General features: G+C 37.2%; 1 protein-coding gene across 9 annotated transcripts in view; it reads right to left on the reverse strand.

The window, feature by feature from the left end:
* lrch1 (leucine-rich repeats and calponin homology (CH) domain containing 1) overlaps positions 1-25,195 on the reverse strand; it is a 47,226-nt gene that overhangs the window by 12,865 nt on the left and 9,166 nt on the right. For 2 of the 9 annotated variants that reach the window (XM_039655820.2, XM_039655814.2), the window contains exons 2-17: positions 15,864-16,008; positions 15,299-15,425; positions 14,871-14,976; positions 12,263-12,399; positions 12,059-12,189; positions 10,911-10,998; positions 9,439-9,544; positions 8,680-8,765; positions 7,338-7,405; positions 7,106-7,168; positions 6,778-6,855; positions 6,610-6,646; positions 5,105-5,218; positions 2,659-2,715; positions 2,448-2,520; positions 1,114-1,227 (exon numbers count right to left, since the gene is read on the reverse strand). In XM_039655820.2, coding sequence (XP_039511754.2) covers positions 1,114-1,227; positions 2,448-2,520; positions 2,659-2,715; positions 5,105-5,218; positions 6,610-6,646; positions 6,778-6,855; positions 7,106-7,168; positions 7,338-7,405; positions 8,680-8,765; positions 9,439-9,544; positions 10,911-10,998; positions 12,059-12,189; positions 12,263-12,399; positions 14,871-14,976; positions 15,299-15,425; positions 15,864-16,008 — 1,530 coding nt within the window. The remainder of the gene's footprint in view (positions 1-1,113; positions 1,228-2,447; positions 2,521-2,658; positions 2,716-5,104; positions 5,219-6,609; positions 6,647-6,777; positions 6,856-7,105; positions 7,169-7,337; positions 7,406-8,679; positions 8,766-9,438; positions 9,545-10,910; positions 10,999-12,058; positions 12,190-12,262; positions 12,400-14,870; positions 14,977-15,298; positions 15,426-15,863; positions 16,009-25,195) is intronic. The other 7 variants (XM_039655821.2, XM_039655817.2, XM_039655815.2 and 4 more) reach the window with 6 other exon arrangements.

Raw genomic sequence — 25,195 nt, forward strand, 5'->3', positions numbered from 1 at the left:
GAGGTCTGATGTTCCCTCTGGGGCCATTATCTAATGCTTCAAAATAGCAGCTCTATAAATACACGCATCTCCATTTAAAGCCACTGGGCCACCCTAAATTTCAGCTCAACCACATCCTCTCTTTCACACCGATGTGTTTTAAAAGACCCTTTAATGCTACACAAACCTCAGAAACATTTTTTTACTTTCAAACAGAAAAAATGTCAGTACGTGAGTGACTACTTTACTATGGTCAAAGGAAAATCATTTAAAAATTAAAATTTCTATTCTCATTTACTGACAAATCTGTGGAACATAAAATAATATATTTTGAGAAATGTCTGCTATTTTTGTCAAACAATGGAAGTAAATGCTCAACACCACGGTTTGGTTACCAACATTCTTCAAAATATCTTATTTTGTCTTCCACAGAAGAAAGAAAGTCATACAGGTTTGGAACGATACCAGTAAATGATGACAGAATTTTCATTTTTGGATGTACTAACCCTTTAATTGGAAGCTGGTGCTAGGGTATCTTGTCAGGAAATTATTATTTAATTAATTTCTTCCACATATGAACTTTCAAAAAGATGCCAATTTCTCTGAGTCAACCAAACACTGATTAAAAGTGAAATGTTGGTCAATAGGCTTAAGTATTCAGCCATATCTGAAAAATAATTTGCCATTTCTAAAAACTGATACTCATGCATTAAAAAAAAAGCTTTTTACGTTGTCTGAGGATAATGAAAATAATGCTTGCCGAGCAAAAATCTGCTGCTATCATGCTCAGGTACTATGGGTGGTTGCCAGAGCGTTACAGTTGAGGGTTGCAAAGCAGTTGCTAGAGTGTTCTGGGTGTTATTAGGCATTGATATGTGGTCTCTAGAGAGTTGTGTGTACTAGGGTGTGGCTAGGGTGTTATGAGTGCTTTAAGGTGTATTCACATTTCTATGATAGAGACTCAATGCCTTAGCAGTCAACAAAAAAGGGAAAAAAATACAGAAAAAGAATACAAATTATAATATATTATAATGAAGAATAAAAACACCTGACATGTTATCTTTGATAAGAAAACACAAAGAGATAAACTGCAAGGTATGTGACTGTACATGACGATACATTTAGCAGACCTACCACTGCTTGGCATGTCTCCTTCAGCTGGGCTAGGGGGCGTGTCTCTATCGGTGGGCAGGGCCTGTGTAAGTGGGAGGGGACAGGGCCGAGTCGAGCATGGCACAGAGGGCGAAGCTAGATGCAGGTATCAACATAAAGGGCAGTGCCAGTAGGAGGAGGAGCCAAACAAGGGATTTTCATTGGAAAACCAAAGGAAACCGGCAGGGGTTTCAGGTATCAGTCAGAAAATGGGAGGATGCCAAGCAACAGTAGTTTGTGTAATAAGAGCACACAAGCAGGCAAGCAGTAGTTCAGGGAAACGGGTAAATAAAAGGGAAGAGAATGAAACATGAAGATATGCAAAGCAAAGAGACATGTAAATACAGCACAACACGAAAGAGAAATATTAAAAACAAATGAAGTAAAAGTTAACAGTATTTCAGTACCAGTTTGTTAGCATGCTGTTACAAATGACTATGATTTATGTCAAACTCTGGGCATGATAATGCTGTTAAAGGGATAGTTCACCCAAAAATAAAATTCTGTTATCATTTACTCACAAGTTGTTCCAAACCTGTATACATTTCTTAGTTCTACTGAACACAAAGGAAGATGTTTTGAAGTTTGTAACCAAGCTGCTTTGAGGCACCGTTGACTCTCATAGTATAAAAAAGTGTCCTAGAACTGTTCAGTTTCCCACATTCTTCAAAATATCTTCCTTTGTGTTCAACAGATGAAAGAAATGTATACAGGTTTGGAACAACCTGAGGGAGAGTAAATGATGACAGAATTTTCATTTTTGGGTGAACTATCCCTGTAATGTTAGACATAAATAACAGATCAAAGATAATGACGCAAACACTAGATTAGATGTTAGAGAGTGAAGCAAAAAGAAGGCTCTATGCAGCTAAACAAACAGCTACATCAATTAAACTGCATCCAGATGAAGTCAAGCAAGTAGTTTTGTCTATGTATTTAACTACACATTAGTAATGTATGGTAAATGTATGTGTAAATAAACAGAAATGTATAGGAGATATTGAGCTGCCATGTATTATTTTCTAAACCAGATGCAGTTTAGCCCCCAAAGCCAAGAGAGTAATAATAAACAGCAGCATATATATGCATAAAAAGCCTGACTGTAATGTTGCATGGCAGATATGAGCTTGACAGGATAACAAAAGTTTGCCAAAAAGATCTTTATACACAAACACTTCGACCTCTTATTACTTAAATTTGCTGATAATAATGAGAGAGCCCAAAATGTGGACCATCCTCTAGTCTAAAGTGCAAAGCCACCCATGCCAACCAGCACATTGGCACCATGTGTGTTAGTAAAACAAAACTGTTCTCACCTGATCTGGGCTTCAGACCAAAGGGGGGTGAGCTCAGTGTGGGGCTGGAAACTGGGGTTTTGTCTTCATTCTGCTATATGACACAAACACACTCAGCACAAGTGCACTGAACCAAGTCAAATTCAGTTTTTATAAATGTAAAGTGCACCTCATGATCAGAGCAAAGCCATGGTAACATAAAATGGTAATGGTAACATTAAAAAAGATTTACCTCTGTAACTTGGTTCTCACAACTATCATATGATCCTTCCAGGCCAATTACGTCACCCTATGAGTAAGAAAAAACAGGCTGTGAGATTCTTGAGATGATGTAAGATGTTAACAAACAAGCACTTTAGACATAGTGAAACAATGCATCACTGTTCTCAGACTCGATTCGATATGACTCGGTCTTTCTTTCTCTGTCTCTAACTGTTAGTTTTTCCTCTTTTATTAGATAATTGCATGATTCTCAATCCCCACGAGTAAATTTACTTTTAATTTCTATTCAGTTCATGTAGGCTACATTATGGGCTAAAAGTACATGGACCAATATGCTGGCTCCATAATAAGATGTGTTAGAAGTTTATTTACAGGTTGCGAATTTGAGGTTGGACCCAACAATGTAGGGTCTGCAGCATCTTTGATGAGTAGCTTTTTTTCTGTGCCTGATTGACGAAGCAGTCACTCGTGAAATGTGCAGAACAGACGGTTGAACTAAATTGCTGTGGTATTTCCGAATAAATAAACATTAGCCACTGGTCTCTTATATCAATGTTGTTCAGAAGCCTGTTGTCTGGGGGTTGGGTAAAAGGAGGGAGGGACACGGGCAGTGTTCGGGGTGTTGACTGCAGGTCAGCAACTGAGTAGTTCTGACGTCACATTTTTCAAGTCAAGTCACAAAGGCTTGTGAAAAGGAAAAGCTACTTTATGCAGGCAGTGTGTATTTGTCTGTCGATTGACTGTTTTCAAAACTTTTATGGTAGTTACATACTGTAGCCCTAAACCTTGCAAGATTTAGTTGCACATAATGGAAGTTCAGCCAGAAGAGCGTAGAAATAACCAGGGCCTGGACAAGAAATTGAGCAGGTGACACAGCTTCTTGTCCAGGCCCTGGTTATTTCTAGGCTTGATTACTGCAATGCTCTTCTGGCTGGACTTCCATCATGTGCAACTAAACCTCTAAAAATGATCCAGAATGCTGGTGCACATTTTGTCTTCAACGAGCCCAAAAGGGCCCACGTCACTCCTCTGTTCATCTCCCTGCACTGGCTGCCACTCGCTGCTCGCACCATGTTCAAGGCGTTGACACTTGCTTACAGAGCGACCACAGAAGCCTACGATCGATCAATGAGCGACGGCTCATGGTACCATCACAAAGAGCCACAAAATCACTCTCCAGAACATTTTGATTCACGGTTCCATGCTGGTGGAATGATCTGCCCATCATCATCCGGAATGCAGAATCCCTGACAGCATTCAAAAGCCAACTGAAAACGTATCTCTTCAGCAAGCACTTAACACAACTTCTTCACGATGACTTGTTTGGTTTAGTCCTGACTCCTCAGATGTAAGTCGCTTTCGATAAAAGTGTCTGCTAAATGACTAAATGTAAATGTAGCCCCTAGACCTCTGTTATCATGGAAAAAGCAAGGAAATTTTAGTTTTGACAATTTGGGACCTTTAAGTGAAAATCACATAATATATGAATGTAAACATGGCAAAATCTGCTAAACAGCTTGGAGTACTTCACTGTAGATGACAGCACAATCAAATTCTAGTGTTATTGTGAATGATTCACCAAAGCACATTAAAAAAAATGTATATTATTACATTTTTTAACATATTGTTGATGAATCATTCACAATAACCCCCCCCCCCCCTTAAAATAGGTCAGTGTGGCATTGTTTTGTCTCAAGGTGCACAACAGTAATTTTTTTTTTTTTTTTTAGAAGGCATGTTTATAAAAGCTACTTAAATGTCCTAATTGACCAAAGGCCTAAGTCCTGCCTTAATCTAAACCCGGTCTGTGAAACCAGGCCTATGTGTCCCACAGAAGAAAGAGAGTCAGTTTTGGAATGACAAGAGTCAGAGTAAGAAAGTTATATTTGTGCTTGAACTCTCACTATAACTATAAACTATAACACAAACCAATAGACAAAAAAAAAAAAAAAAACTATTTTAGCACTGCTTTAGCAATCTGGTATCTGGTGTGGAGCACCCACTTTTCAAGATCCAGTCAATTCCAGATGGATAAAATCAAGCTCTGTTTTCACTCAGAAATGTGTCAAACTACAAAAGTAAAAAAAGTTGCAGGAATGAGAATTCACATTGATTTTAATGAGCGAATATGATGTTACAATTCTGCTGAAATCTGCAGAGACTTATTATGAGTTCTGTGGACACAAATTCTGTGTGGGTCTTCTGGGAATGAACTGCATGTTTACAATAGCACAACTACAACAAGAATGAAGTCACCGCAGCACAAACAAAAAGCACACATGTGGCAGCTACATCGGAACCACTTGTTTGGGTAATTCGGTACAAAGTGAACTGCATACGAATGACAAACACATTTGCACCGAAATATGAATCATCCACATGAATTAGCAGCTGACTTGTACAAGTTGGCCAAACAGGGTGTATCTATAGGCTGGATGGCAGGATTTTCAGATTACCTGTTGTGCCATGTGCAGGGCATACTGTTGGCATGCGAGCTGGGCCTCGAGCCGGGCCCGTTCTAGAATGTACTGTCGCTTCCTCTGGAACTCCCAGCATTCTCCAGGAGCCGCCTTCAATGACAATCACTGCTCTTAAGACCATGACACTACGGCTTACCAACTACAGCACACGTCACACTGGTAAAAGCAGCCCTGGAGTCTAACTGCCTGTAACTATAGCATAGCTACCAGGCTAACCAGAACCGTTGCACACCATGGCTACAGATAATTACAGTTTTATCTTTAATAATAGTCAACAGCCTTTTCATCCAAATAATCAGATCACGACACAGGAAACTACGCACAAAAACATCAACACACACACACACACACACAAAACTACACCGATAGAGCACTGCACACCGACAGCACAACATATGAAGAGTTCAGATGCAAAAGCCTCTAAATGCCATTTGAAATTTTCTTCTTTAATGATGATTTTTATCAAATTTGTATATTTAAGTTCAGTAATTTCACTTAAATAACAATTAATAGGTAATTATCATTGCCATTTAAGTGAAATTACTGAACTTAAATATACAAGTTTGATAAAAATCATCATTAAAGAAGAAAATTTCAAATGGCATTTAGAGGCTTTTGCATCTGAACTCTTCATATACTAACGTTCAAAAGTTTGGGGTCAGTACAATTTATTTTAAGAGAGAGATAAATTAATATTATTAAGCAAGGATATATTAAATTGATCAAAGGTGAAAGTAAAGACATTTATACTGTTACAAAAAAGTATTTCAAATAAATGTTCCTTTGAATGTTCTATTTATCAAAGAATTAAAAAAAAGTGTGTTTCTACAAAAATCTAAATCAACACAACTGTTTTCAACACGTTTCTTTGGCACCAAATCAACAAATAAATTAATATTAATATTAAATCAATAAATTCAATTAAATTAAAATAGAAAACAACAATATTTCACAATATTAATGCTTTAACTGAATATTAATGCTTTTACTGCTTTACTGTGAACAAATAACTGCAGTCCTGGTGAGCAAAATAGACAATAAAAAAGTTGTACCAACCCAAAACTTTTTAAGTTCAGTGATGGTGCTTCAAACCACATGGCGCTTTGTAATCAGAGAGGCTACTGTGAGTGTGGAACTTCATTATTTTCTTTGGTCCAGTATAGGTAAAGGATTTTTACAGCTGCTCTTGAATTAATGAAAAACTAAGCTTTTGATATTATAAACCCTATGTAAAATGTCACATAAACATTTTAAAAGGTGTATGAAAGGCAATACGACTGGGAAACGAGTCAACATTCAACAATAGCCCACTGATCTCAGAGGAACTCTAGAGAAACACTGCAGTCTACAGAGCGACTAAAAAGGGGAACTGAACAGGATGCTCAGAGGAACTGGTAAGGTGCTGTAAGTAAAACTTATCAAATATTCATAACTTTTAAAAATGTATATATAATATAGACACATATGTACTGGCGTTTTACCTTAAGTGTCGACTGACTCTCGTCACTCTCTTGGCCACTGCAGGAAGACGAAAACAACAATGATGCGTTGGCAAACAATTAAACATGCAAAGCAGCATTTGAATGTACTACTACTACTATTTTGTATTTAGTGTAAAATATTTAAGCTGCGATACTAAAGTCACTTACTTGAGCGACTCGTCTACTGTAACCATTTCCACGGGGTAAAGCTTAATACCAGAGAGATCAGCCGAGTTCATGTTAACCCTTTACATAGACAAAAGGGTCAAGTTTATCTGTAAAGCACTTTTCACAGCACATATTATTTCTACTGAGACCACCATGCATGTTGTGGCATGTTGTATAGTTTTTTACCAATGCTAAATAGCTAACTCAAAGAAATGCATCCGATATTAACAGTGACTTTGCAATATTGATTAAATATAGAACTCATTTGAAAATCACAAAATACTGACTTGTAACGGGAGGAGGATAAAAATAAAAGGGATTGACCTACCTGTTAGGATCCTGTAGCATCTCCACAGCTTCCTTTAGCTGATTGATCATATTGACCTTTGACCTGTTGAACACAGTAACATGATATATATATATATATATATATATATATATATATATATATATATATATATATATATGTATATGTTTTAACTACTGAGCAAATCAGTAAGAAAAGATAGAAGAGATACAGGCATAAAACAAGAAGAATAAATATACAGATATAAACGTACGTTTGTTCTGAAGCCCAGTTGGTGTCTTCCTCTATCCTGAGGGGCTCATCGAAGTCAGCACCTCGACCCTTCAAACACACACATACACACACACACACACACACACATCAACTCCAGCTGCAAACTCAGTCATGTGACTGCAAACTAAAGGCCTGATTTGTTTGAATTTAAATTCAACCAGATCCAGCACTGGCTGTTTGAGAGGGTGATGCCAGACACAGATGGGAATACACACACCCCTTCATACGCACAATGTCCCTCTAGACGTGGATTACTTCACAAGGGAACTGCTAATGCACAAATAAACACTGTCAGTGCCAATCCTATGATGTAACAAGATGTTATCAGATAAACTAACAGTTACTGGAACATAGAACAGTATGCCAAGAGAGGTAGATTAAAAATATGACAAGAAAATAATGGAATAAAGGGAAATAGGGCAGATCAAAACAGGAAAAAGATGTTTAATATACTCCAGCTAGGGCTCAAACTAGAACACTATTAAGAACTATTAAGTGAAACAGCCAACATTAAATAAAAAATAAGCATAGTAAAAAAAAAAAAACAGATCAAACCTGTTTTAAAACAGATCAGCCCACCATGTTTTGTAAATTGGAGGCAATTACTCATGAATCGTTCAGAGGGGGAAAGAAGTAGAAGATAAAAACCTTAATGACCATTAATGACCAAAAGACCATTAAGTTTCTTTTGGTTCTCAACCGCAGGCCTCAGTACACCTCAAATGGGATCTCAAGATGACTTAAAATGATTTCAAATAAGATGAAACTGCCAACAAATTGGGACATTTAATATTCAACAATATTATTGATCTGTGTTGTATGATTTTCATGTTATCACTGTGAAGCTGCTTTGATACAATCTGTATTGTAAAAAGCGATATATAAATAAAGGTGACTTGACAAATATTTGTCAAACTGCGGAAAAAAAAACAAACAAACAAAAAAAAGGTTTTAATTCAACACATAAACAAATACCACTCTTTGAAGAACCATGATTCCCAGTCTAGGAAAACCTGTATACATGAGGATATATGAGCCTAATTTTGGTGATTTCAAGACTTGAAAAATTTCAAATGATTGATATATAAATAAAACTGCATGTTAATTATTACATACATTTCTAGTTATGCCAAATTCTTATTATTAATACATATCCAGGAAGTAACAAACAACTAGAACAGTCACGGGGACTTTGAATATTGTTGCGGACAATGGGAGGCGCTTGGTGCCAGTGCTGGAGCCAATCAATGAATCAGTTATAGATATGAATACATTTCTAACAGAGTGCGAAACCGAAAAAGAACAATTTTGAACATTCTTACTTTGATGTAGTTGACGAACGGAGAGCTGAGTGTAGAGTCTCGATAACCCAGATGTTCCTTAAGAGATTCCGACGGACTTCTGTCTGCTACAAGACACATACATATGGCTAAATTATTATATTGACTAGGATAAAGAGTTCTTTTACAGACACTAAATGTAAATCTTAAAGGAATTATAGTGGAGAATTCACTGTCCGCAACTTAAAATTACCTTCCATGTAAATGACTTCCTGTAACTAAATTTGTTATTTTAAAAAATTAATATAAATCTGACATTATGTCTTAATTGTTGTCATTAGAGCTTAATTGGAACCCTGGAACATTCCTCTAACTCAAAACAAACAGAGACCTAAATAAGTTCAAGTTCTGCAAGTACACACTACAAGTTCAAATTCACAAATGCAGTGTGTACATGTCAAGTAAATCTTATTGAAAGCTTAAAGAGTAAATGACCCTCCCATCAGCTTAACAGTCACACACACTTAAAGTACAGCACACACACACACTTCCTGCAATATTCTCGGTTTTCATCTCCCCTCCCTTAATCCTCCTTATGTGCTGACACTGACTTCCTAGCCAGTATCGACACTTCCCGACCAGGACCCTCCCCTGGGCTTAACCCGGGTCTCATGCACACACCCGCAGGCTGTCTAAAGTCTCACAGTAATGTTATGTCAGCCCAGTAAGAGGATGTTTTTCTTCACAGGCCTTTAATATCCTGTCCACACATGAGGGTGTGTTTGCGTGTGCGAGCAGCACCTGTCAGGGCACTAATGTGTTCACTGGAGTCGTCCTTGCTCAAGCCCTCCTCCTCTGTGATGTTGGTCATGGGCACGTTTAAGCTGACACTGTCTTCATCTGAAGGCTGAAACACAAAACAACAACAACAACAATAACAACAAATCAATTGAACAAAGTGAATTCACATTAGTGCATGACTTACAAGCGCAGCATTCAATTCACTGTTTCTAATCACTCATTTGAGCCTTCATTTTTTATTTAAGATTTAATTGCCATTATTTTAATTTATTTTATCTTAACCTTCCCATTAGAGACAGTCCACATGTGACCTTCCTCTCTTAGTTTTTCATCCAGCCGCAACACTGTTTCTGGTGATACTGGTGATACCCCATGGCCCAGCAGGCCTTGATCCAACCAGATATTGGCTCATGCTGAAGAGAGAAGACTCTCTCACAAAGAACCAAGGACAATTTCAGGAGTTTGGAAGCAGGACTCCAACCAGCAACGACTCTAATCACCCACTCTTCCAACTTCCTCAATTCTCCTCGGTGCTCTATGTGGCCTCAAGGGCCCCAGGCCTTGACCAAACCAGCCATGTGCTAATGGAGAAAGATAATTTTCAAACATCTTCCACTTGCCAACAACTTCAAGAATTGTTCCCACTACAAATGCAAGTATTCAATTGAAAATGAAATTCTGCTCGTTCATCTCATAGTTAGATGGATCTTCTCCATCGTTACATCATTCCATCTCTCACTCCTGTTTACAACACATGTATTTATGTATGTTTTTTTGAGTTTGTTCATGTTTCTGATTTAGTTAATAAAACTTGTGCACTTTATGTATTTGGTTCTGATTCACTGCTTGCAAACAAAGTCTCTTTTACGATCTTGATCTTGCTACATGCTCAAAGTGCTGTACATGCTAAGACATAATTATTCTGTGGCCATGGAGGATAACCTTTTAATTAATAATCAAAAGAGTTCGTTGGACGAACTGATTAAATGATATATTATTATAATAATCAATTAATCAGTTTGTCCAACAAACTCTTTTAATTATTAATTTATTTTAAGAAAAGGGTATCTTCCATAGTATCTTCTTAAATAATTTAGCCATGTCAAATTAATCCAATTAACTGACCCAAATATTGATTCTAATAAAAAAGTTATTATTGATTATTAATATTTCCTAGAGCCAAGTTCCTTACACCAGCTAGACCTTTGTCCCTAAATTATATGAGCTCAGATCAGCTAGTTTTCTCCTGCAAACCAGCCATAAGCAAACTAACACATTAAGTTAACACATGCTTTTAATAGTGTTTTTACCTAAAATTTGCAGCACTGATGAAAACACTATATAGCAGATAAATAAATCAATAGAATTAGACATGCAAACATGCAAAGAACATAGGCAAGATGGCAAGATCGCAATCTTCTCTTCCATTCAAACATGCGCGCACACACACACACACACACACACACACTGACCTCTGTAGCAGAAAGGCGTTTGTCTCCATTATCACTGCCTACCCCAGAGTCACTGTCAAGTTTCTTGTGCTGATCAATGTCCTCAGTGCTGAGACAAAAAGAAGAGTGGGATTAGATGTTAGGGGTCGTGTAGGACAGAAAGAGAGAAGTAGCCTATGTCCCTCAATAAGACTGGGAAAGAAATCTTTCGGTCTCTCTCTCTCTCTCCCTCAGAAGAGTGACCCCCTGCAGTCTATTAAAAGAATTCTCCTGAGATAAGGATGATAATGACAGCCAACACACAGACACGCACGACCTGGATTTTTGAGATTCCACACTATATTCCGAATTCAGATCTTTTTACACACCCACCTAGACGTGCATGAATTGGTAAAATGACAGATATTCTGACTATATAAAGATTTAGTATCTCATTTGGCTGACTACGACTAAAAGAACATTGGTTTTGACAATATATTCGGATCTCTTTCCAGTTTATAATAAAATAAAATAAAATAAAATAAAATAAAATAAAATAAAATAAAATAAAATAAAATAAAATAAAATAAAATAAAATATAATGCAGTTGTTGAAAAATATTATATATTGCCTAAAATTGTTTTAACTGAATTAAAGGGGTCATGACATAGATTCTTTTGTTCCTTGACCTTGAGGTTCACTTATAACATTAAGTTTTTAAAAGACACACACACACACATACATACACATATATACTGTATATATATATATATATATATATAGTGTGCAACCTGTCAAGAACTACAGGAAACGTATGAACTCTGTAATTGCAAACAAAGGTTTGTGTACCAAATATTAAGGTCTGCTTTTCTGATGCATCAAATACTTATGTCATGCAATAAAACCCAAATTAACAACTAAAAAATCATACAATGTGATTTTCTGGATTTTTCTTTTAGATTCCGTCACTCACAGTTGACGAGTACCTGATAAAAAATACAGACTTCTACATGTTTTGTAAGTGGGAAAACCTGCAAAATCAGTAAATCAAATACTTGCTCTCCCCACTCTATATGACAAATCTTGGTGTTTCATTTTCCTTTCAACTATCACCACAACACAATTGAAATGATCTAAACCCTTTAAACAATTTAATGATATCATTCTATTTGCTAATCATGAGGACTGACCTCCCATTGGTCGGCCTGGTCAAGCTGAGGCGGTCCGTGACAGGAAGGTACAAGGCATCGGCTATCTTGTCACTACGACACGCCTCCATGGCGAGGTATTTAAATATATGAATCTTGCCCTTCATGCAGATCTAAAAGCAGCATAAATAAAGTCAGAAATAGTTGTGAGAGCACAGAAGTATAACATGTGTGTGTGTGTGTTACCTGTGCAGGAGGGCTCTGAAGTGGATTGATCTCCAGATGTAGTGATTGGAGTTGGGTCATTTTTCGATAGCAGACAGGAATAGTAGAAACCTTATTACAGGAGAAATCAAACTTGACCAGGGGTAAATCTGCCAAATCTAAAACACACACATACAGAAAATTACTAAAACCACAAAAGTCATTACATTTTGCAACTAGGGTTTAAAGTTAAAGTTGCCCCTATTATGGTTTTTCAGATATTATCTTTCATGTAGTGTGTAATATAGCTGTTTATGAATGTAAAAGGCCTGCAAAGTTACAAAGATCAAAGTGCATGATAAAAATTGAGTGTCTCTTGATTCTGAACCACTTGAAACGAGTTGTCAGTAATTCCTCGACCTCAAATTGATATGGTAAAAACGATGCCATCATCACAGTCAAGGTTGATTTATACTTTTGCGTCGGACCTACGCCGGAGCCTCTACGCTTTAGACTACGCATTGGTTTTAATTTATATTTCAATTACACGTGCAGAGGGAGCATGTGAAACCCGGGGAGAGGTTCTAGCAGGCCAATCACAGCGCTTGCGGCACGCATAGAATTGAAACGTTGTTACATTTTTGGGAGAAGTGCACATCAGGGCTGCGCAGGGTATGCACGCTACACACAGCCTATGGCATAGCTACAGTGTGAGTTCGACGCAGAAGTTTAAATTGGGCTTTAGTATCACAGGCCACCTAGGTAAAAATATTATTTTAGCTTCATGTCGAAATCTTGTAGATAAAACATTTAACATTTACAACACTTTGTGTATGCTGTGTAAAAATAAAGTTCAAATATAAAAGCTATGTCCTAAACACTTCAACATAAATCAAACATATAATTCAGTAGCCTAGTTTGAACCAGTGTAAGATTCCCTAACCTTTAAAATGAACTTTACTCTCCTATGGCCACCTTTTTTTATTAAAAAATGATAACACGTTATAATAAGGTTTAATTTTGAAAGCATTATTTAACATGAACCAACAATTAATGAACAAAACTTTTTTAATGTTAAGCTCAACATTTTATAATACATTTTTATAGATCCAAAGTTGTATATGTTAACATCACTTAATGCAGCACTGTGAACTAACATGAACACAAATATTTTATTAACTAACATTAACAAAGGCTATTGCTCTCGCGCCATAATAGGGGCACTTTAAAACAAAAAGTGAAAAAGACACAACAGCTTTTGAAAAGCAAATAAGGGATATTCATGTGCAATAAAAATCCTTACATCAGACTATATCATCTTAAATCCAGAAAAAACTTTACTAAATAACAGCAATAAACCAAAGTTGATCTCTCAGGCAATCTATAATAAAGCTTCTGCTCCAGATAAGTTTGGCACAATGTGCTTGGAGAGACCGTTACGTATTTTTCATAACCTGCCAGCATAATTTAGCTGAATAATTAGTTGAGCAGCAAAATCTCAGCCAGATCTTTTTTGGCCAAAATAAGCTGTTGATGTAACTCCAGCCCTTTAAGACAGTGCTTGGCTCACATAATAATTTTAGGACTTTTACTCGCCGTTTTTTAAAGGAACACACCCACACTTTACGTTTATGTTCTTGGCAGTCAGCTTTTCTTCAGAAAAACTTACAAAATTGTTGTAGATTATATAAGTGCAACAATGAGGTTGAGCATTTTATTTGGCTTTGTTACAATATGTAGTGAATCTGTTGTTCCGAAATTATTGCTTACCGAAAAACATGGACGAAGTAGCGATGTATTGGTCAGACTGGGTAATAGTGTTTAGAACTGGCTTTAGCAAAAGCATGAGATGTTTAGTATTATGAATATTAAAGTAGCATTTTGAATGCGCTCAATGGGTGTCGTAACTGCATTAACATGTTAGTTTACCCCAAACATTCCATTCTGTCATCATTCACCCACCCTCTTCCAAACATGTATGTATTCATTTCATCTTCAAAACACAAATTAAGTTTTCTGTTCCTCCATTGAAAGTCCATTCCGCCGAAACATAAGCATATTAAAGAATACAAGAAGGCATTCGATATGAATTGAGAACAAACCGCATCAAACAAGCACTTCTGAGTGTTTGCTTACCATATTTGATGTGCTCTATATATGTATGTGTGTTAGTCAATGTTTATGTTTGATAAAAGTCTAAATTTAATCTATTCATAAATAAAATTTATGAATAAAGCAATTTTTCATAAAGCAATTTTTGTCTCTTCAAGAGTTACATTTACATTGTCTTTATGAACATTTAGAGGCATCAAAGTTTTGTTCGCGTGGACTTTCAAAGTGGGGAGGGGGTATTAATTTGTGATTTGAAGAAAATGAATTAAAATCTTTTGGGTTTAGAATAACATGCGAGTGAGTAAATTATGACAGCATTTTTATTTTGGGATGAACTAACCTCCCTTTAATTTACGACACTCAGAGGGCATGAATAAGAAGGTTGGTGGAGTAGAGGTCAAACAAGTGCTACTGTAGATTTCCTGTAGCTGTGGATCTACCGGAGGATGTTTTTATGGGTAATGTGATGAGTAGTGAAATCTTTTCTGCAGAGATAAGAAGGTTGGAGGAGGGACACACACAGAGATTCCAGACTCACCCTCTGGTAGAACACAGAGAAGGTTTCTGTGCACATTGAGTTCCCTCAGAGCTTTGAGTTGGCCAATGTGGCGTGGAAGAGCTGTGATTTCATTACAGCTTACGTCCTGAGGAGAAAAAGATAGGGGACATTTTTTTGAGTTGCATGTTCATCTTCTTCTCAAACACAACTTTCCGTACAAACCTTTCATTACAGTAAGTACTAAGCACTTCTTGTACTGTATTTGGTTGGAAAGTATGAGGAAAAAAGACAGGGAGAAGAACTACCAGAGAATAAAAACTGGAAAGATTGAAAAGCAGTGCATTTAACATAGGCAGATATGAGCCAAGTTGAGAAAGGGTGAGTCAACAAGGGTTGATATCACAAGTATCGCAAACATCTCATGCATATACAGACATCAGAGATACAGCACACACGCTCACACTTACCAGCTCCATGAGATTGGTGAGCTGGCCAATGCTTTCTGGAAGTGCGTTGAGTTTGTTATTGCTGGCATTGAGCACTCGCAGAGGAAGACCACACACACACGCGGGCAGCACTGACAGCTGGTTCCGGCTACAGCACCGAAACATTTAAACAAAAGACGTTACAGCATTTTTCTCAATGCTGCTACTCAAGCAGAAATATTTATCTGGGGGGAATGTTCGAATCAAATTATAATTTGAACCTGAACATAAAAGTAACATAAAAAAAAAAAAACATAGGAAAAAGAAACATTACAGATGTTAAATATATATAAGGACATGTCTGGTTAGGTGACATAATGAAATTACGATAGATCAATAATGAAAAGTTATATTTATTTTGAAAATCTGGAAGCTTTTATCAGATTATCTTGAGTTGCATTTTTGTAATTTGTCATTTTATTTTATTTTTGTAATGCATGCTATCTGTGTGTGTGTGTGTGTGTGTGTGTGTGTGTGTGTGTGTGTCTGTGTGTGTCTGTGTGTGTGTGTGTGTGTCTGTGTGTGTCTGTGTGTGTGTGTTGTTCACCTAATGTTTAGGCAGGTAAGGGACTGAAGGCTGATGATGGTATCAGGAATGCTTTTGATGCAGTTGTGATAAAGATTCAGGGTTTCCAGGGAGACCAGATGACACACCTCTGACGGGATGTCAATCAAGCGATTCTTCGACAGATCTGAGAGAAAAAAAGACAGCTCAGTTAACACTAGCACTTCAAAAAACAAGAAAAAAGGTTAAAAAAGAGAAGTTAAAAGAGAAGCAAATAGCACAACTTCACATTGCACTTAATGCTACATTTGTTGTTGTAGTACCCAAACTAAACACAAGGAGGTGCTTTCATAATAACAGATATCAATGAAGAGAACACTAACAAAAACAACTGAATGTGTGTGAAGTAGGGGATTCAAAGGTTAAGTATCCTTCCTGAACACACACACACACACACACACACACACACACACACACACACACACACACAGTTCGAAAGCCATAATTGGTAGTGCCCAAGCTCAGTTAGTATTTCACGTGCCTAAAGGTGATGTCATTGTTTAAATGATGACATTTAAAAAATGTGTGTGTGAGAGTTTAACTACCAGATCATTTTATCAAAGTGATTGGTGTTTTACTTTAAGGCGATGTTTTTTATCTCAAATTCATAGTAATATTAATGAAACAGCGCAGCAGTTGAATTTGCTTTGAGAGTGTGTGATTGACCTCCTGTATACATTATGTGTGCATTTATGATACAACAAATGACAACTCCACCACTGACCTATAGCCAGTTGTCACAACACATTAGTGTTTTCAAGGAAACCGTACACACAGACCTATGAGAGACTGTGTAAGTGCTAATAGTAAAAGACAGTCCAAGCCAGACACACACACACACACGCTGCATTTTTTGAATGCATTAAATAAGCCTATCAAGAATAAAGGGATAATACACTTCAGTATACATATAGACAAATAAGTTTGACAGAAAAACAAACTCACCCAATTTAATTAAACCGAACCTAGAGAAATAGTTCTGAAATTAACCCTAATAAGAAGTTCAGAGGATAAAAACCCCCACATGATAATCAAACCATAACTGACTAATTAAAAGCAGTAATAACAACTGGACTGGTGATACTCAAAATTGTATGTATCCATACAAGGGATGCACTAATTGAGACTTTATGGCCAATACAATACTCAGCTTATAATTGTTAATTAACAATGGTATTCTATGTGCGATAACACTCTTGAGAATAAGTACTTATTACATAAAAATGGGTTGAAAGACCATTTTGAGTGGGTTGCAGAGTGTGTAGCCAAACAGAAACAAAATTTTTTTTTTTTTTGATGCAAGACATTCATTTTGAAAGGCATGCTAGAAAGCTGTTCTGTAAAGATTTTGCTCTAAGCAGCATCTTGTGCAAGACATGGTTCAGTATCTGCTGTCAGATGAGATGATGTCAGGCTGTATATCATTGTCATTATTTTAATGTTTGTTTTCGTAACTTGAAGTGGTTCACACAGAATCTGTTTTTGCGGTTAAAATTAGTGGTCGACCGATATATCGCCATGGCCTAGTTTTTCTGTTTGGCCCAATGTGTTAGAAGTGGGACTTTTATAGTGCTCCAGTACACTTTTATTTTGACGGGCAGCGCAAGATCACACAGTGCTCACTCACATTCTCCATCTTCATTAGTTTACGAACTCTGTCAGCCATATCTAATAATTTGTTACACAGAACTGAGAAAGTAAATCATTTACTTTCTGTGAAATGGTATGTGAAAAAGTGTTGCTTTTATATTATTTGTAACAGAAAAGGCAAACAATCATATAATAAAATACTTTATCATTTATCGTCAACATTCAGCAAATGCGCATCTACATAATTTAAACAAATTTCGGAATATCTAATAAACATTTAATTTCACAAACCTTGCAGATTTAATCGAATCTACCTGTGAGATCTTGTGAAGTGTGCATTATTAGTCTGCGTAAATGTGTTACTGCGAGTGACAGTCGGTCCGTACGAAGTGTCAATGCGAAAAACTTTAAATTATTTTTTAGAGCTTTCAAACTCGTTCAACACCCTTATTAAAGTCCGTGTCCACACAATACGTTTTCGTTTGAAAACGTATAGGCTATTTTTCCCTCGGTTTGGCCTTCCGCCCACACTAAGACGGCGTTGTGAGTCAATGAAAACGTATCTTTTGGAGAACGCACCCCAAAGCGGATATATTTAAAAAAAACGCTGTTTTTGCGTTGTCATGCGATCCATGTTGTACCAATAGATATTCATATACCAATATTGTGCCTGTTATGTGCTATTCACATTTACGCTGTTGCTAAAATATGCTACACACTCTTCATATCACAGTCCTGCACAGATGACAGAAAATGTGCTCAAATTTGCTGTCCGCAGCAATACAGGAGAGCAGTTGCATTTTAGACCAAACATATGGTGACTGAGTCCGACCTGAATGCATTAGTGATGGTGAGATATTTTGCTAAATAAAATCCTGTTTGAAGAATTGCGCGATAGCTTTATTATTTACTTTTTCCATCTGTATCATCTCGGTGAGCTTTTATGAGGTTTTACGCATGCGCAGTATTACAAAGGGTCTAAAAGTATTTGGCCAGACTTTTAATATTTAAAAGGTGTGTATGTTATAACCATTTCATTTTAAGTGATTTTAAAACAGCCCATAAAGCTCTTCAACTCAAACACTGGGGTGAACATGGCAGATAACCTAAATGTGTCTAGGTACTGGCTGGCAGAACAACTGATGTGCTGGAGGCAACCATTAAGGGCAAAGGGTAACCAACCAGTTCTTATAACAATTAAACATCAGAGTATTAGTTTACTGAAAGAAAAATATGATTGGACAGCTATGTGTGCCACGAAACAGCCCTGTCAGCTCAGCCTATTCTCAGCTTTATGAGCAAAGAGGGATGAATAATCATTTCATGATTTTAGGCCTGTATAGATCAAATCTACAGGCTGTGCAGATAAGCCTTTAAGACCAACTAAACAACAAAATGTGGATTAAATATATATATATATATATATATATATATATATATATACAGTTTGTTCAAGCTTTTCTAGAGAACATTATACATTGTTCTAAAACATCCCTTCCACTACTTTCAGGTACCTGATGTTTTGAGACAGATGAGACAGAAGACAATACACAGACCCTGAAATGCAAGTCCGCATTATGTACTGCAGGACAGAGCCAGAAGAAAAGCATTTTTTTTTAAGAGTACATCAGTCAGAACCTCTTTACAGACTCCTGATTTTCTTAGCCATACAGACGTCGCTCTCACGGTCTCTCATCCTCAATCTGTCTCTGTGTGAATTGTTTCTCTGTCTTGCTGAGCTGGAACAGCAGTCCTTGTTGAGGCTGTTTGTTATGTTCAGAGCACACAATGGGCATCGAGATGGCACAGATGGCATGGATTATCAGACAAACCCTGATGAAAAGCGTCCACTCCACACACACACCCCATTTGCAAGCACAGTGTGTGTAAGGTTTATTAAGATAATATGGTAGTAAAATGTAGGTCTTTAATAGGAGCCTGTAGTCAGCAAAAACCCTGAATTATGATAACTAATAATTAGTATTTGTAGAGGAACCAAGTGCCCATATTATGCTATTTTAAAGGTTCTTCAGTTTGTTTTGGAGGTCTCCTACAACAGGTTTAAATGCATTAAAGTAGGGGTGGGCGAACAACGTTTTTATATTGTGATCGATCTTGAAGACGTCCATGATCTACATTTTAAACAAATTGTAGAGATCATGATCTTTTATGGTCTCGTAATAAATACAGCAATGACTACTAGATGTCTGTGCTGACTAGTCAAATCTCCATTCGTTAAAAGCCTAAACTTAACGAGCAAATCAGTTAAATCATCCAAGTGACAGTCGTGAAATAAAGTCTACTGCTGGACATTGAATATTTTAAAAAGAGTTATTAAAAGTGCAATAAAATGCATAAGAGAGAGACTGATCCCCACGCGCTTTCTGTGTGCGTGCTGCGAGGCGGACGAGCAAAGTATTGGGGTATAAATATAAAATTATATATTTTTTAATATTACTTTACATGCATTTCATACACATTACATACATTTCATATTATTTTACATACACCTATTTGACATGCAATTACTCAGTAAGCAAATTAGGTAGGAGGAAAATTATTTTTTTAATGAAGTTTCACAACATGTGAGCGACATCTGGATAAATCAAAAGTTACAGCATTTGGAACCAAGGTAGCCTTTTTGTTTAGCTCTTGACACCCCTATATTAGGCATTTTAAAAACTGTTGTTCCTTCATAAGGAGTATCGATGCAATGGATATGGATGGACTCATGGACTCACTTTTAATGGACTCTTTCAATATTTCAATCAGGAGCATCCACAAAAGTAACGATTTTCCATTGATCTATGCATGTTCCATAAAGTTACGAGCGAAAATGGGCTTCACGTACAAAAATTTTCTCAATTTTATTCAAAGTCCAAAACAATTACACATGTTATATTCTACTCTGTAAGAACTTTCAAATGACATATGACATGACACATGACTATCTGAGCTGTATGTCTTTGACGTAATACATAAATTGTGCATTTTTAAATTATCAGCAAATAACTCAGCACTACTTAGGAGTTAATCAAATTGGATACATGCATTGTAAAGTTCGGACTCTAAGCTTTCAAAATCACACCTATTTTATGTTGATCAAGGCAGTAGTTTTGAAATATATGATTTTCTTTTTTTCGTAGCTACATGCCACTCACGGGCGGTACACTTCGTTTTAGAGGGATTACTCAGCACTCATTTAAAGTTGATCGAAATGGTTAGACAAAAAAATAAATAAAAATGAATTATTTTATATAAAATATAATTTTGATGTCACACAGGGATGTACGGGAATGTACTTTTTTTAACGGCAACTTTTTACAGTTTTATTGTTGTATCATAACAATAGCCAATGAACAGCTTTTTTTCCTTAGCATTTTTACACTAATAAAAACACTAGTGTAAAAACTACAAACAAAAAACGTTTACAGTGATATACAATTGTATTCTGTAAACTACATATTTGGCTTGGGGTAAGATTTTGAAATAGCAGCAGTATCTTATACACAGACAAAGACACTTCTGACTGAGTAAGTCAAATTGATTGCATCTCTTCTTTCATTTGAGCTCTAATCCCTTATTCTTTCACTTAAACACTCTTGTCCTCCTCATCACTGAAGTGGGAAAAGAACGTAGAAACACAGTCTGTCATTATGTTGCTCTGGGTGTGGCCTCATCCTGCGGCGTACAGCTGAAATAATCATCCGAGCATATGTGTGTGTTCGCTTGTGCACCGATTTACAGTATGTAATCAAACAGATGGTTCTGACTTAAATTTATACCAAGTGTGCACAAATGTTAAATGCATACATGTGGAGTTGTGCATTCGTGATTGAGCATTTTCGGCCACTCAGCATTCCTCTGTCTGCCCACTCTCACTGTCATAGTGTGTGTATGTGTGTGTGTGTGTGCTCTTTGAGTTCTGTTGAATAAGCAAACTGTTTCTCTCTGACAGACAGTGGCAACAGACACTGGATGGGAGGAGTATGTGTGTGTTTCTTTCCTCTCATGTTCCTACATATACAATACATCTGACTTCAGGAGGCACATATTATCAGAGCTCACATTTGAGCAGAAATCTGTAGTAAAGGCAAAGGCTGCCCTTAAAATTAGGGATATCGTGGGACAAGTACAGCATGGAAGAGGGGGTTTTGGGCTCAGTTTAGCTCCTCCTAAATGGCAAAAGGCAGGCCCAGCTCAAAGGAGGAAGCTGGTAGTCAACGAGGTGCGAAAGCAGGAGGAGAGGATGAGGTGTATAAAGGCCATTTCCCAGGCCAAGCAGGGAGAGTGCATGAGATGAGAGTGTAACAACGCAAGATGGGCTGGCAAGACCTTTGGTCAATGGAAGAGTAGGATCAGTTTCCTTATCAGGTCAACATATGATGTTCTCCCATCACCGCAGAACCTAAACCTCTGGGTAGGAGAGGATCACTCTTGTCCTTTGTGTTCATCACCTGCTACATTAAGGCACATTTTGACAGGATGTAAGGTGGCTCTTAGCCAAGGTTTACTTGGAACCATGACCAAGTACTGCGATGTTTGGCTTTAGCATTGGAAGGCAAGCGTAGTATGGCCAATAAGTTGCCGCCTGTTCTAGCAAAACATTACACGCAGAAGACAATATTTCTCCGCCCAGGCGTGCAACCACCAATAAAAGGTGCTAAAACCGATTCTCGCCCAGGACAACTGGAAGCTGCTAGGGACTGGAAAATCCTGGCTGATCTTGATCAACGGCTTATTTTTCCACCTGAGATTGCCAGCACTAACCCACTACCAGATATTTTTTTGTGGTCTGGATCAGCACGCATTGTTCTACTGATAGAGTTAAGTGCCATGGGAAGAAGGGATAGATAAGGCATACAGTATATAAATAAAACCACCCAACACAACCCTTTCAACATACTTTTCTTAAATTATGCCAAGTATTAGTAAGAAATAGTAGAACTTGTAGAAATTATTTAAGATATTCTTTAGTCACTCTATGAACCGTTTTCCTTTAGATAGCATTGCCAGGGAAGTTTTTCCACATATTCAAAAGACTTTTGACAATTATATGAGCATTGTATAGCAAGGCCATAAAAATATTCAAAGATTAACTCAAAGAGCAAGAGAACTATCCAATAATAAAATATATACTACACACATATCAGCTTCATCAGTACACACACAAACACTTTGACCCTCTTTCTGGAGGTGGAGCTCTGATAAAGCGAGTGTCTCAGACTGTATGTAGGGCAGAAGAATCTGGGTAATAGCACAGTCTCAAGGACACAAGCAGCTGGTGTCTGTACATACTACCTTATATTAAACTGAACAGGTCACCATTTACTAGCCACATTCCATGGACAGCAAGGATACGTTCATTTGATCAAAGGTGACAGTTAATATATTCATAATGTTACAAAAGATTATCATTTAAATTAAAAGATTATCATTAAACAGTATATATATATATATATATATATATATATATGTTTGAACTTCCTATTCATCAAATAATTTGGGGGGGGGGGGTGTATTACAGTTTCCACAATTTTTTTTTTTTTTTTTTGACAGTTTGACAATAATAGGAGCTGTTTCTTGAGCAGCAAATCAGCATATAAGAATGATTTCTAAAGGACTGTGTGACACAGAAGACTGGAGTAACACATGGTAAAAAAAATTACTACAATTAAATAGAAAAGTGTTATTATAGTTTGTGAGAACATTTTAAAATATTACTGTTTTTAGTGTAATTTGATCATATAAATGCAGCCCAAGTGGGCTTAAGATAGACCCACTGTCCTCGCATGAGGACATCATTTTATGCAAAAACGACTTCCTGTACAAAAACAAATTTTAGTTATTATACTTATTAAGTCCTACTTATCCCAAATAGCAAGAACAAATATAAAATGCAAACCAGACAAACTCTCGGGTCTCAGGAGGTTAAGAGGTGTTACCAACCAAAACTTTTGAAAAAGGTATATGTATAGGTAGTAGGAGGTTTATTACTGTCCTAAATAAAAGGAGCAGTGTATTAAAAGGAAAAACAAAAGTCAGGGTGTGATAATGAACCATGTTGATGATGGTGTTTTGATGATGATGTGTTTTTCTCTCTAACCTTGGTCCGATGCCCCGATTTAATTTGTATATCGTTCTAACTGTATACTGGCATAACACAGGTTTATTCTGTAAGACAGAGGCAGGATGTTGTCTCCTCCCTGGCTCATTGTATGACAACATGTGCAGAAAAGGCCATTTCCTCCTGAAGAAATATGGGAAACGCACACACATTTACACACCCCTTCCCAAACACATGAAAACCTGTTTGGGTCCTGCCTGCAAAGAAATCTCACAATGCTTTAATTGGGCATTCCATTTTGCACGATTCCATTTGTTTTGTTTTTTTGGTTTGTTTGTTTTTTTAAAGATGCTTTACTGTAAGACTGGAAAAACTGGAAGCATCCTAATCTTCATTTCTTTCTTTCTCTCATGAGCAAAAACTCACCCAAGAATCTAAATGGTTTAATATGAATGATTATCATCGAGTATTATACATGTATCATTTAAAATGTCAGGGTGACTGGTAAAACTGTCTCATTCCCAAAGAGTAAAACGAAAGGTAATAAGGTTTTTAAGAGTTTAGAGATGAAACACAAAGGGAGGTAGGCAAATGGTCTCCAATTCTCAAAAGGTGTAATTAACCTCTAAATGCAAATTCCCATTGTTAGAACGTTTCCATATGAAATAGGTTGTTTGTATATATAAAGAAATGCAGCAAAAGGATCGGGGCTTTCTGTATCTCAAATCAGCCTGTGAAAGTTGAGGGCCGCCGGGACTCTCAGCTTCATTTCTTTATATTGAATTCGCATCTCTTCTCTTTATTCCAGAGCATTTGATGTTACTGTATTGATTATATTTGAACTGTTGCTAAGTTTTTAAGTTTTTTTATTTTTTAAGTCTCTTGTCACAAATCACTCGTTACAGAAACTGTAAAACCATAAACCATATTGTGGTGACCCACAAATAACACTGCGAGACATTCACCTAAGAAATATACCTTTAAGAGAGGAGGAGGCAGTTGGTAGTTCCGGGGTGACGTTGTTGTGTCGATTTGACTGTTGTGTAGTTCTGTATTATTGAAGTGGAGAGTAAAGCTAACTCAACGCATTCCCATCTCCAGTCTACTTCTTTTTGCACTCCACATTGGTGACCCCGACGCGAGTTGGATACGGCAGAATTATGTCACACAACGACGGTGGCGAAAACGCTGCTGCTGCGGCGCCAGATGCTGTTAGCGGCGCGGCTAATGTCGGCGCTATATACGCGGCCACCATCAAGTTACCGGACTTTTGGCAGCACAATCCACGGCCGTGGTTTCAACACATCGAGGCACAGTTCCAGCTGAGAGGAATAACACAGGACGTTACAAAGTATTTCCATGTGGTAGCGGCCTTAGATGCATCGACAACAGCCAGGGCTATGGCGTTATTAGAGGCTCCGCCAGCTGACGGCAAATACGACGCGCTTAAAACGTTTCTGTTAAACCTCTTTGAACTGTCGGAGCTAGAAAAAGCAGATCGCCTGCTGTCCCTGAACGGCCTTGGTGACAGTAAGCCGTCTGAGTTAATGGAGAGGATGCTAGCGGTGCTGGGCGCGGCGGATCCCGCGTTCCTTTTCGCCCACATATTCCTGCGGCAACTTCCAGCACCTGTGCGCACCGCACTGGCCAGCTCCGC

Source organism: Pimephales promelas, chromosome 7 (genome assembly GCF_988280905.1).
Source record: "Pimephales promelas chromosome 7, fPimPro1.hap1.1, whole genome shotgun sequence".
Lineage (NCBI taxonomy): Eukaryota > Metazoa > Chordata > Actinopteri > Cypriniformes > Leuciscidae > Pimephales > Pimephales promelas.